Source organism: Myotis daubentonii, chromosome 9, assembly GCF_963259705.1.
Source record: "Myotis daubentonii chromosome 9, mMyoDau2.1, whole genome shotgun sequence".
NCBI lineage: Eukaryota > Metazoa > Chordata > Mammalia > Chiroptera > Vespertilionidae > Myotis > Myotis daubentonii.
The window spans coordinates 41,757,201-41,769,742 of record NC_081848.1 but is presented as its reverse complement, the minus strand read 5'-3'; the positions used below and the strand labels follow the sequence as shown (position 1 = coordinate 41,769,742).

At 48.0% G+C, this 12,542-nt stretch overlaps 1 protein-coding gene and 1 non-coding gene across 8 annotated transcripts in view; both read right to left on the bottom strand.

Annotated features, from left to right (window-relative positions):
• Positions 1 to 502: 502 nt before the first annotated feature.
• C2CD3 (C2 domain containing 3 centriole elongation regulator) overlaps positions 503 to 12,542 on the bottom strand; it is a 123,365-nt gene continuing 111,325 nt past the window's right edge. For all 7 annotated transcript variants that reach the window (XM_059708451.1, XM_059708453.1, XM_059708452.1 and 4 more), the window contains one exon: positions 503 to 1,299. In XM_059708451.1, the coding sequence (XP_059564434.1) occupies positions 1,141 to 1,299 (159 nt within the window). In that variant the 3' untranslated portion in view covers positions 503 to 1,140. The remainder of the gene's footprint in view (positions 1,300 to 12,542) is intronic.
• Positions 3,820 to 3,926, bottom strand: LOC132242503 (U6 spliceosomal RNA). Its single transcript, XR_009454667.1, has one exon. It is a non-coding gene; the product is annotated as a U6 spliceosomal RNA (small nuclear RNA).

The window sequence follows — 12,542 nt, the reverse complement described above, 5'->3', positions numbered from 1 at the left end:
CACTGAGTGCAGAAGCCTTGTGACATCTCTGGAGATTTCTTGTGTGGTGGTTCACTTCCTAGCTACATCAACAGAGGCAAATTAACTTCACTGAGCTTTAGTTAACTCTAAAATGGGAAACCTAACATGTAGGTTATAGAGTTGTTTTTTTTGGATTAAGTGAAATGACCTGTGCTTAGGAGTAGAAAGCAGGACCCTCCATGTTAGCTCCCTTCTAGCCTGTCGCAGCCACTCTGCACATCTTTGTCCTTATCTCCCCCGCAGGCCTTGTCTACAGTAGCTGCTCAGTTTGAGGTCTGACAGTCTAAGCCAGAGCCACCCATCCCGGAGGGTGGGGAATTCTGAGACGACTTGTTGCAGGAGACTCCCTTTACTTTGCTGATAGATTTGAGGCACCAGCAAAGAAGTAATGGGTGTCACCCTAATCTGGATCAACCCGATCTTTGGGGAATTCCTAACCCTCCTGTCCAGTGGCCAACCCAGGAAATACTTGTGCACAGAATACAAATACCAATATGATTTTATTCAAACACAGGCAGGAACAATGACCTTCAGAGCTGGGTAAAAATAATAAGTTAAAAGCATGGTTAGAATTTCAGACAATCAGATAAAATGTTTGAAGGAGGTGATTTCCCCCTCCTCTCCTACTAATTCAACACAGCATAAAATAATTTAGATCTATAAAATATCCTTATTCCCAAGCAAATGAACTGAAGGTGGTGTAGCATTTCCTCATTTATGCACAATGCAGTCTACACCTCCCCCCAACACCTTTAAGGCAGAAATGGCCCATCACAGGCAGAGAGTGAGCTCATGCCAGCAGTATGCTGTGTCAAGGACATTGGGAGGAGTTTCTCAGCCAAAAGATGCCTGAGGGGGTCCCTTCAAAAGACAAGTGGGCCAGTTGGGTGCTGGAATCCATTCCGTTTCTAGTCTTTGCCTCAGTATGTCAGGAAGAAGCCGAAGTCCTTGCAGATGGACAAGGGGCCGGTTTGGACGCTCTCACTGTCCATGTGCTGTCTGGGTCTCGGGGTGCCCATGAACTAGCCTAGTGGTTTCAGGACTCTCACAGCCCAGAGAGGAGACCTGGCCCTCCTGCAAGCTGGACGAGGCTGAGGGCGGTGGGCAGGGCTCCTTCCTTCAGTCTCTCAGGCTGCGTGAGTCTTTCTGGGAGTACTGGGAAGAAAATATCCGTGCGATTCTACGAGTTTCTTCTTCAGACAGGTTAGGAGGCAGCGAGTTAGGTCTTGGGCGACAAGGCCTTCGGGACGGGGTGCTTCCAGTGCCTTCACTCTTGTCCTGGAGAGGAAGTCAGCTAGGTTAGCACTGAGGATGTGGCACCACCAAGAGATGGCTTTGGTTCCTCTTATCTTTTGGTCCTTTGGCTAACAGTGATGCAGAGCTTACTGGTTTACAAAGCACTTTACATACCTGATCTTGTATAATCCTTACCTCAACCCCATGGCTGGGTACATCACTCCCATGTCATGGATGAGGAAACTACAGTTCAAGTGAAATGAACTCAAGGTCCCACAGCCTGGAGTAGCAGCTAAGATGTGAACCAGCTCAGACTCTTTCTGGGCCTCTGGAGGGGCAGTCCCCTCTAGGGTGGGTCTGAAGGCTCATCCATTCTGTCTGTATGAGTCTAGACAAGACATTTGTCCTCTGAGTTATGTCTGTCCCACGTGTGACACCGGGAATATATTCAACTTCTGGGAAGAAGATGTTGGTGAATAACACTCTGTTGGCCCTTGGAGTTCCTCAAGCTGCAGGTGACATGAAGCACATACTCATGGTCCTACTATCAAACATCTCTCCGACTCGAGCGGACAGGTTAGCACTAACTAATTCCACCCTAAGGTGCTCCATTTGGGCTAGTCCACTGTGGTCCTCGACTCCTCTATGACTCACTCATCTGCTCAACCTTTTTTCTTGCTTAGTCTGTGCTAGTCTCCTGCCCTGAAGGAGCTCAAAGCTATACAGGAAAGCTACCCCCGGCAGCTGGGCGAGAGCACGACCCTGGGGAAGAGGTGGAGGCCTTGCAGGAGAAGAGGAAGTGCTAAAAGGAAATGGGAGTCGCCACCACAGGCAAACTGGGCTGAGTTTGCAGCCTGCAGCCTGCCCTCTGGATGGACCTCTCTTCCTCCAGCTCCAGGAGCTGTGACCTTCACTAGCTGAAGAACACTAAGAACACACTGCACACCCCTCGGGCACCGAGGAGCTTGAGGCTACCTCCCGCTTCCTGAAACTCTGCTGCTCATGGGAAACTGAGGCCCAGCTATAGCTGCTTCTGGGATCAGTAACATTTAGTGACCCTTCATTTCCTTAACCTATTTATGATGCCTACTGTGAGAGGGAGACAGAAATGGACAGAATTCATTTCTTGACCTCCACAGCTCAGTTACGCAGGGGAGACAGAAAGATCTACTGAAAGAATTAGAGTAGCAGCCAGCATATAAGGAGAGTGGAAATCAGGCATCCCCACTCTACTGCCTGGGCATCAGTTTCCCACCCATGGAAAAGGGGAAGATGGGCAACCTCAAGGGTCCTTGCCAATCTGGAATTTAAAATGCCAATGGAGTGCATACAACCTGAGTAAGCTCTCAGGTATGACAGGATTTCCTGGGAACCAAGAGCAAAGTGGTGCTAGGAGCTGAACAGAGACTGGAAGATATGGTTCCGTCTTCCAGGCAGGCCTAGGCTAAAAGGAGAAAAAGGAAACCAACCCTTTGTTAGTGTATGCATTTCTTCTTTCCAAAATATGGGAGGCACCTGCATCCCATAATGCCTCAGACCAGGGGAGGCCAGTTGCCTAGCCACTGCCCGTTACCTTCCCCTTCCAGACTGAGTGCTCCTAAGGGCCTGAACTGAATCTATGCTTGTGATTCCAACTGGTCCAGATCCAAGATAGGAGCCTGGTAGCTGTTAGATCAGTGAATGGGCGGGACCAAGCCACTGTGACCAGAGGCTTAAATTGAGGGGGAGGAGACTGTCTCTTGTAGCAAATATCTCATTCATTCATTCTGGAACCCATGGTTGGTACGGCCTACTATGTGCCAAATCTTTAGAGTCAACTCCTTTCTTCAGCATTTTAAGCCTCAGCATACCTTTCTCTACTCCCAAGATCCAAGATTGCTGTTTCCGGAACTATTTAGAATCTAGGAGTGACACCAAGTACCATTCCAGTCATCTAGTTGTACTGCAGATGGATCTTCTGGGTCACCAGCTTAATTTCCATTTCTTTTTTTTGTTTTTGATTTTTTTATTTATTAAGGTATTACATATATGTCCTTATCTCCCCCACCCCACCTCCCCGCTCATGCCCTCAGCCCCCTAGTGTTTATATCCATTGTTTATGCTTATATGCATGCATATAATTCCTTTGGTTCATCTCTCCCCCTTCCCCCCACTTCCCCTGCCTTCCCTCTGAGGTTTGACGGTCTGATCGATGTTTCTCTGTCTCTGGATCTGTTTTTGTTTATCAGTTTATGTTGTTCATTATATTCCACAAATGAGTGAGATCATGTGATATTTATCTTTCTCTGACTGGCTTATTTCGCGTAGCATAATGCTCTCCAGGTCCATCCATGCTGTTGCAAATGGTAGGAGTTCTTTCTTTTTTATAGTAGCGTAGTAGTCCATTGTGTAGATGTACCACAGTTTTCTAATCCATTCATCTGCTGATGGGCACTTAGGCTGCTTCCAAATCTTAGCTATTGTAAAGTGTGCTGCTATGAACATAGGGGTGCATATATCCTTATTGATTGGTGTTTCTTGTTTCTTGGGATATATTCTTAGAAGTGGGATCACTGGGTCAAAAAAAATATGGAACGCTTTACAAATTTGCGTGTCATCCTTGTGCAGGGGCCATGCTAATCTTCTCTGTACTGTTCCAATTTTAGTATATGTGCTGCCAAAGCGAGCACAATTTCCATTTCTTTTCTGCTACAGTGAAAGGGGACCAGGGAGATATCGGTCCTCTCTCAAATTTAAAACCAGGCCTCTGTGTCCTGATCGAGGGGAAGCATTCTGTTTTAGAAGCTCTGATGGGCCTTGCTCTCCATGATGGAAGGGCCAAGTACCTCAGTTCATGAAATGACCATCAAAAGATCTTAGTTGGTGATTCATCAAACCTTTCAGGAGCCTAAGATCTGTTCAACCTAATCAATTCTTTTTAAAAAAAATATGTTTTCATTGATTTTTAGAGAGATAAAAAGGGGGAGGGAAAGAGAGATAGAAACACTGATGATAGAGAAACATCATTGATTGGCTGCCTCCTGCACGCCTTCTACTGGGATTGAGCCCACAACCTGGGCATGTGCCTTGACTGGGAATCAAACCAGTGATCTTTTGGTTCCTGGATTGAAGCTTAACCACTGAGCCATGACGGCTGGGCCAACATGATCAATTCTTCTTCTTTTTAAATAGATTTTATTGATTTTAGAGAGGAAGGGAGAGGGAGAGAGAGATGGAAACATTAATGATGAGAGATAATCATTGATCGGCTGCCTTCTGCAAGCCCCGGCCCCCTCCTCCCCCCTCTGGGGGATTGAGCCTGCAACCCGGGCATATGCCCTGACCAGGAATGGAACCATGACCTCCTGGTTCATAGGTCGATGCTCAACTACTGAGCTATGCTGGCCAGGCCAACCTAATTAATTCTTAAGGATAATAGGTAGCCCTGGGTCCTGTCCTCATGGGTCTGCTCAGCAAGAGGGGAGACAGATACCAACCTACCCAACAATCAGAGATGAGGCCTAGAACTTGGGAGCATGGAGAAAGGATCAACTATTAATAGCTGGAAAGGTCAGGACTCTTCACACAGAGGTGGGATCTGAGATGAGCAGGGTTTCAGCAGAGCTGGGGGAAGGACATGAGGTCATCCACTGGAGGGAACAGCATGAGCACAGGCCTGCACTTGCTGCCTGGGCCAACCGCCCTGGAGCTGAATCTAGTGTGGCTGGTCCAGCCAACCTCCCAGCACCCACGCCCAGACCCAGCAACTTAGGGAGCCTTATCTGTGTGGCCCAGGCCCAGGGACCAGGGCTTGGCTGTGTGTACAGGGTGAGGCAGAGGTGTGGAAAGACAGAGAACACACCCTCAGCAGCATTTGGTTTTTGTTGGCCTCAACAGGGTTTAAAAAACATCTTGACTAGTAATAAACGTTTTTTCTTCATCAGGATTGCTACCCTAAAATACACAACCTGGAGGGCTGGGCAGAGGTGAAGCTAGCCCTTTTGGCAGAAGCAAGTTGTCACCATAGCCTGGGATTTGCAGGAACCTCAGCTTTCCTGGGGAGGCAGGAGGAACCCACATGGAAGCAGGATCCTCAGACTGAGGGGCTGTAGGGGCCCTGGAGTCTAGACAGTGGGTGTCATATATGGGGTGACATCCCTGGAAGGATACTTTGAAGAGGGACTTGAAAAATCATGAAGGTGGAATATGAGAGAGGGTGTTCCAGGTAGAAGCTCAACTTGAACAAAAGTGTGAAGAAGGAATTTCTTTGCTGGGAAAACAGTGGGGATGGGCCTGGTTGAACTGTACGTAGAGATAATGGAAAACCCAGAGAAGGGGACTGGGGCTTGCTGAGGGATCTTCCTAAATGTCTGGGGAGAAACTGACCATATTCCTCTGTGGGATCTGGGGTGGAGGTTTGACTACTGTCCTGGGTTGAAGGGCAGAACTGTTTTTTCCAATGGTCTGGGTAACCATGGTAGCAAGCCAGGGGCTCTCCAACTGTCCCCATTAAACTCACCCCGCTTTCCCATTAAATTCTCCAACTTTCAAATATAACTTTCAAATATGGGAACCTCCTTTTTTCTGAACACCTGGACACCCAGGCCATGAAGAACAGGTCTTAATGCCTATTATTTGAGACAGGTGTCTCAAAGGAGATTTTAATGCCAAAAGGTAGAACTCCGCTGGGGTGAAAATAAAGTGTCATGGAAGGAGTAAGATATGGTGGTGGAAGGAAAATTTGGGGCTTCCCGGGCACCTCAAATCAAGAGGCTAACTCTGGCTGGGAGCTGGTTCTAGTTCTGGCTCTAGTGCTTCTTAGACAAGTGATTTTGGGCAAGTCATTTTCTCTCTGGGCCTTGGTTTCCCCATCTGAAATGGATCAGGAGGAGCAGATAATGCCAGAGGAGGCTCTGTAACTCAGGGACTTAACCCAGCTGGGTTCCCTCTTTGGCCATGTCCCTGTGATGCATCTTCTCCAAGGCACTGTGATTTGGGTTCCCTCCACTCCAGTCCCCAGATGGGTCCCCCTGAAAAGGCCACAACATGTTCCCAGGAGGGTGGTAGATGCAGGTGCCCCCACTTACCCCTGGGACTTTCTCACAGGGGAGACAGTGGGGTGGAGCGGGAGGAACACTGGTCTGAGGCCAAGCTCAACTGCCCACTTGCTAGAGCCAAGATACTTTCTCTCTCTGAGTCTCAGTAACGTCATTGCCAAATGGAGCTAAGAACTTCTGTTTGGCCTTCTTACCTCAGGTCTACTGTGAAACTGAGAAATAAAATTCAGATGTGGCCAAGGCTCTGGCCAGGTACAACATCTTGCAAAACACAGGTGCTAAGCTGGAGCTACAGCTGACACCAGCTGCAGAGAGTAAATGAAGCCTTGCTGTTCTCGGACCTCACCCTAGCAGAGAAGAACTGGGTACAACACCTCCCCAAGGCATGCTAGGCCAGGCCTGGCCAGGCTCTCCCCACTTCACTGAGCCCTGCCCAGTGAGCCTCTGGGCCTGGCATTAGGACTGAAGTTTTGTTCTTTCCCAGAGCAGCTCCCCTAAGTGATAAACACTGACTCAGGAGCTGGAAGCAAAACTTTCCAGAGCTGAAAACTGTTAATAGCCTCTTGGTTCTGGCTGGCTAGGTGGGCTTGCCAACAGATCACTGCTTCAGACAAGTGAGGGCTCAGGATAGTTGCCTGCCTTGCTCAACTTTCACTCCCTTGGCTGGCTGCCTGCTTCTGGGGTGGGGGTGGGGCTCACAGAGTCCTCTCTGAAGGCCGGGACTAAGACTTGGTGCTAAAGAGAGCTGAAAACTTAGCAGCTGTGGCTAAGAGCAGGGGGAAGTGGGGACAAGATACAGACCACAGGCATAGCCCTACGAGGCCAGTCTTAATCTGACCCACCCAGCCCAGCTCTAGCACAGCTGGGGCCCACGCTCTGAGCTCACACTTCATGCCTGCATTAGAGCTCTCATCATGTGGATCTCACTACCTACATGCTCCCTTTGAGAAGCCTTCCCTGACAACAGGCTGTTCCCCAGGGCCTAGGATCACTCCCTCACCTTAGGCCTGTCTCGTCATCTACCCAATCAAGAGGCCTGACTAGATCCAGACTCCTCAACCTTTTGAACCCAGGCCGTCAGTGAGAGGGCCCAAAAGTCCAGATTCCTGAGAGGGGAGGGTTAAAGTGACAATTGGTCCTTTCCCTTGAGGAGCCTGTCAAATTGCATTCTGGGCCAGGGTGGGCATCAGCCAATTCTAGCTATTTCCCCTGATTTCTGTCCATCCTTGACCAGGGAGCTCATCTCCTTCCCAAAGCTTTGTGTGGCCCTTATCAGAAGCCCTTTAATCTTTAGGTCTCCTCTTGGGGCTCTGCAGAGGGCTAGAGTCTTGGTGGCTCACAAAGATGGGCCTCCAGCTCCAAGAGGGACAGTTCAGCCATCAGGCCTGGAGCACAGGCTGAGGACAGAAGACACCAGGCTTGCCGGGAGCCGGTCCATCCTTGCTGTTTCAAAGGACCTGGCATATATGGCATACTGTTCTTAATATGTTTGCTCACCTTCTTGGCACTATGTGTTTTAACCAAGGTCACCTCTCCGAGAAAGGTTGTTTCCCCAGGTAGGGATTTTCCCCTGAAGTTAGGGAGGGAATAAAACCCCTCAACTAAGTGCCAGGCGGGTAATTAATCCCTTTAACTACGAACAATCATGCTTAAACTACATAATCTTTTCTCCCTGGAATGGAGATAAGAAACGCCCTAACCTTTGTAATAGAGATTGATGGGATTGAGTCAACTGGTATAAATACAGATGTAACAAGACAGAAAGAGACAGAACTCAGAACACAGAACTTAGAACACAGGGCTTGGAAGACAGGACCAAGAGAGACAGAGCCTAGGCACAGAACCTACACAGAACGTTCTCTAGAGACAGAAGGACTTCGCTGGAGAGAACATGGCAAAAGATCCTGGACTGAACCTGACTACAGAAATTGGCAAGAGAACCTGACTGGAACCTGGACACTGAACCTGACTGGAGAGCCTGGACAGAACCTGGCTGGAGAACCTAGCGAGGGAACATGGCTACAGAACCTCGCTGGAGATCCGAACCAGAACTTTGCTGGAGATCCAGACCAAGACTTGGCTGGAGATCCTGGCTAGAGATCCTGGCTAGGCTGCTGATCAACTGAACACTGTCTCCGTGCCCTTCCTTCTTCGCCGACTCCGTCCACACCTTTGGGGACCCCTGGACCCGCTGGGGCTGGACCCCGGCACAGGCTCAGGAAGTTTCCTTGCTGATCTGATCTGGTGATTTTGTGGTGGTTGGGCTTCTTTGTCAGGATTGTATATTTATTTTTATTTATTGATTTCAGAGAGGAAGGGACAGGGAGATTAAAAACATCAATGATGAGAGAGAATCACTGACTGGCTGCCTCCTGCACACACCCCACTGGGGATCGAGCCTGCAACCTGGGCATGTGCCCTGACTGGGAATGGAACCGTGACCTCCTGGTTCAGAGGTTGATGCTCAACCACGGAGCCACAGCAGCTGGGCTTTTATTTTATTTTTTAATGTTTTTATTAATTTTAGAGATAGGAAGGGAGAAGGAGAGACAGAAATATCAATAATGAGAGATCATTGATTGGCTGCCTCTTGCATACCCCTCACAGGGGGTCGAGCCCACAACTCAGGCACATGCCCTGACCAAAAATGCTCAACCACTGAGCAACACTGGCCGGGCGATTGTATATCAGATGTCTCTGGGTTTGGGGAAGGGAAATCAAGGGACAGAAAAATTCCTTGGATTCCTGGGAGAAAAGCAGCAGACTTAATGCCTTAAGACTCATAGACAGGCAGGCCATGGACTGCTGTGGCTAGGGCCCTATCACTCTTAGGTGGGGCAGTGTGTTGTTCTGGGCCTCTAACTCTGGGTCTGAATTGAGCACCCAGTAAATGCTACAGTCCTGAGCAATGCTTTCCATATTTCTCAGCTCCCTGTTCCCAGTGCTAAGCTTCTGATCATGTCTCTATCCCTTAGTATTTCTTTCCTACCAGTTCACCCAAGATGTAACAGCCTAAGAGAGAAGACATTTCAATACAAATGATAAAAATTACAACCGTTAACATTGTATAGTTCTTACTATGTTGCGTGCTAAGAACGGTTCAAAGACTGTACATCATCTTACCCAGTTAATCCTACACAAAACCCAGGCGGCAGGTACTATTGTGCCCATTTTTTAGATAAAATGAAGCATAGAAAAGTTAGGTAACTTGTCCCAGTTTACACAGCTGAGCTTTAAACCTAAGCAGTCTGGATTCAGAGGCCATGCTCCTAACCACTACACAAACTGCCTGACTGGAGGGAAGAGGGAAGTACAGCCACAAATTGAGACCAGAGAAACTTTGCCCTAGATCCCAGAAAGCCAGCAGCAGAGCCTGGGCAAGGCACCAGGTCTGCTCTCAGCTTCCCCGCTGGCCGAACACCCTGATTACTAGTAATGTCTGAAACACTGTGTCCGGCTGAGTGGAGGTGAGAACACGAGGGTGGGAGGGGGTGGGCAACCTGCCTGGCCTTGTCTCCGACGTCCTGCCTCCTACACTCACTCTCTGGGACAGCGTTTGGCCCCACGCCTGTGGTTAATCTAGGGGCTCATTCATGATGTGGCAGAGCCTGGCCTGCGGGAAGGCAAGCACAGAACAAGACAGGGCAATCTCATGGTAAGGAGCTGTTATGTAGGCAGCCAGAGCGGCCAAGGCTCAGATGACAGGTTGCTTCTTGCTCTTTGTTCCTGATCCCTATCTTAACATGATTGTTTATGTCCAGGCCTCTCTCCTCATCTCTGGCCTTCTCTCTAGGCTATAGTGTTTGTACCTCCCAGCTGCGATTCTCTGACAGATTTCTTTTCTCCAAATCCACAGCCTACAAAGCCTTTCCTTCACCTTTGTTGAATTCTACTCAAGCCACCCCATATGTTGCTGTCTTCCTTTCCCTATTCTCATTTTCTTTGCTTTGTTTTATTTAAGTGTTAATATAGGCTAATGTCATTTGAGGAAGTTAGTGAATGGTTTGGAGGCCAGTGCCTCTCAAAGAACTGTGCACTCCCTGAAGGCTGGGTCTGTAGCACCAGATCCAGCTCTTTAAATATTACAGGTGTTTTGTAGGAATTGGTGGACTTAGACATAAAACTGGTTCCCTTGTGGAACTGTGAGCTCCCCCCAAAAAGGGCCATAGCTCCTATCTTCTCCTGCATCTGGTTCAGGAATGTCTTTGTGCATTTGCGAAAAGATGTATATTTCAAGTTTGAGGCTCAAACTACCTTCCTACTCTCTGGCTCTGGCCTTCCTGTCCTCAGGCCCAGCTCTGGCTCACCTAATCACCAACTGAAGTTATTGAAGAGTTCGCAACAGAGAAGTCACATGATCTATTCAATGACTTATTTAACACTGTAGAGGCAAGGGCAGAAGCAGAGAGGCAAGTTAGGAGGCTCCTACAATAATCTAGACAAGAGATAATGATGGGTTAGGCCAGGGTGGTAACAGAGGGGGTGGTAAAAAGTGGTTGGATATGGATGTATTTTAAAGGCAGAGCTGCCATAATTTCCTGGTGGATTGGCAGAGAAATCAGGAAGGATTCTAAAAGTTTGGCCTAAACAACTAAATTAGAAGGATTGATTATCTCTGAACCGAGATGGGAAAGACTGAGGAACAGGTTTGAGGAATAGAATCTGGTTGAGTTTTGGACATAGAGATACCAGTTAGATATCCAAGTGGAGATGTTGAGGAGGCAGTTGGACTACGAGCCTAGAATTACAGGAGGGAGAGATCTGAGCTAAGTAACCATAAGGAGTCTTCCCCATAGAGAGGGAATTTAAAGTCTTCAGATGAAATGGGGTCACCTACAAAGTACGTGTAAATAGAGAGGTCTAACAACTATGCCCTGGGTCACCCTTCTATTAACAAGTAGGGAAATGAGGGAGAACCAGTACAGGCCAAGCAGGAGCAGCCAATGAGAGAGGAGGAGAACCAAGAGAGACGGCTGCCTTAGAAACCAGTGAAGAAAGTGTTTAAAGCAGAGAGATCAACTAGGTCTCTTGCTGCTGAGAGGTCAAATAAACTGGGCACTCAGATTGGATAACTGATTTAGGAATATGGAGGTTTTTGGTGTTGTTTGTTTTTGTGTGGTTTTTTGGGCAATCTTGAAGAGGCCCTCCCACTCCAGTGGTAAAGTGGGTTAAAGTTTGATTACAGTGGGAGATCACAGTGGCTGCAGTATGGAGAGTGGATAGTGCTGAGAAAGTGTGGATATGAGTGACTGGTCAGAAATAGTCATGGGCGAGATGACTGGGACTAAAGAATTGATGAAAAGTGGTTTCAAAAGATATTCAGGGGTTGGCATTAACAGGCCTTGGTAAGAGACTGGCTGAGAATCCAGGGGGCTAGAGGCGGAAGCGGTGAAGATGACACCTATGCTCTGATTGAGTTTACGGAGCTAAGTGTAGGCGGTCGAGGGTATGCAAAGGAACATGACAGGCTCATGTTTTGAATATAATGAACTGTTTGTAACACATCAAAGAAAAGACATCTAGGATACAGTTGGATCCATGAGTATCTGCAGTATGGGAGAGAAGTCTAGACAGAAGATAGGGATTTGAGAGTCATCAAACTGTAAATAACAACGGAAATAACTAAGTGGTTGAGATTTTCCTAAATAAATTCCTACAAGAGCAGAAGACATAAGCCTGGGGAAAACAACATGCAAATTAGTTTTATACTCTTTCCTCCCCTTTTAGGGAAGTTGATAAAACTAGTTTGCTCATGGTGGCTAAGCAAACAGAGCCAGAAGTAACTTTAAATAAAACCAGGAAGCTGTCCCTTGAAGAGGTACTTCATCACTGGAAGAGGAAGCTGAGGCAGAACTTGACAGATTCACAAGCCATGTGAAACCTGCTCAACCTGCCATCCTTCTCTTTGTTTTTTAAAATATATTTTTATTCATTACAGAGAGGAAGGGAGAGAGACAGAAACCTAGATGATGAGAAAGAATCATTGATTGGCTGCCTCCTGCACGACCGCTCCTGGGGATCGAGCCCATAGCCAGGCATGTGCCCTGACCTGGAATCAAAGATATCCTGGTTCGTAGGCTGATGCTCAACCACTGAGCCACGCCAGCCAGGCTCCCTCCTTTCCTTCTCGAAGAGGCAACAATTATAAGACGAAACTGTCATGAGAAAGGTGAGCCAAGGGAAGGCCTCTATACCCAACCTGTGTGGCACGTGGTATTCTACAGGACAAGCATCCTGGGAGGCCTGATT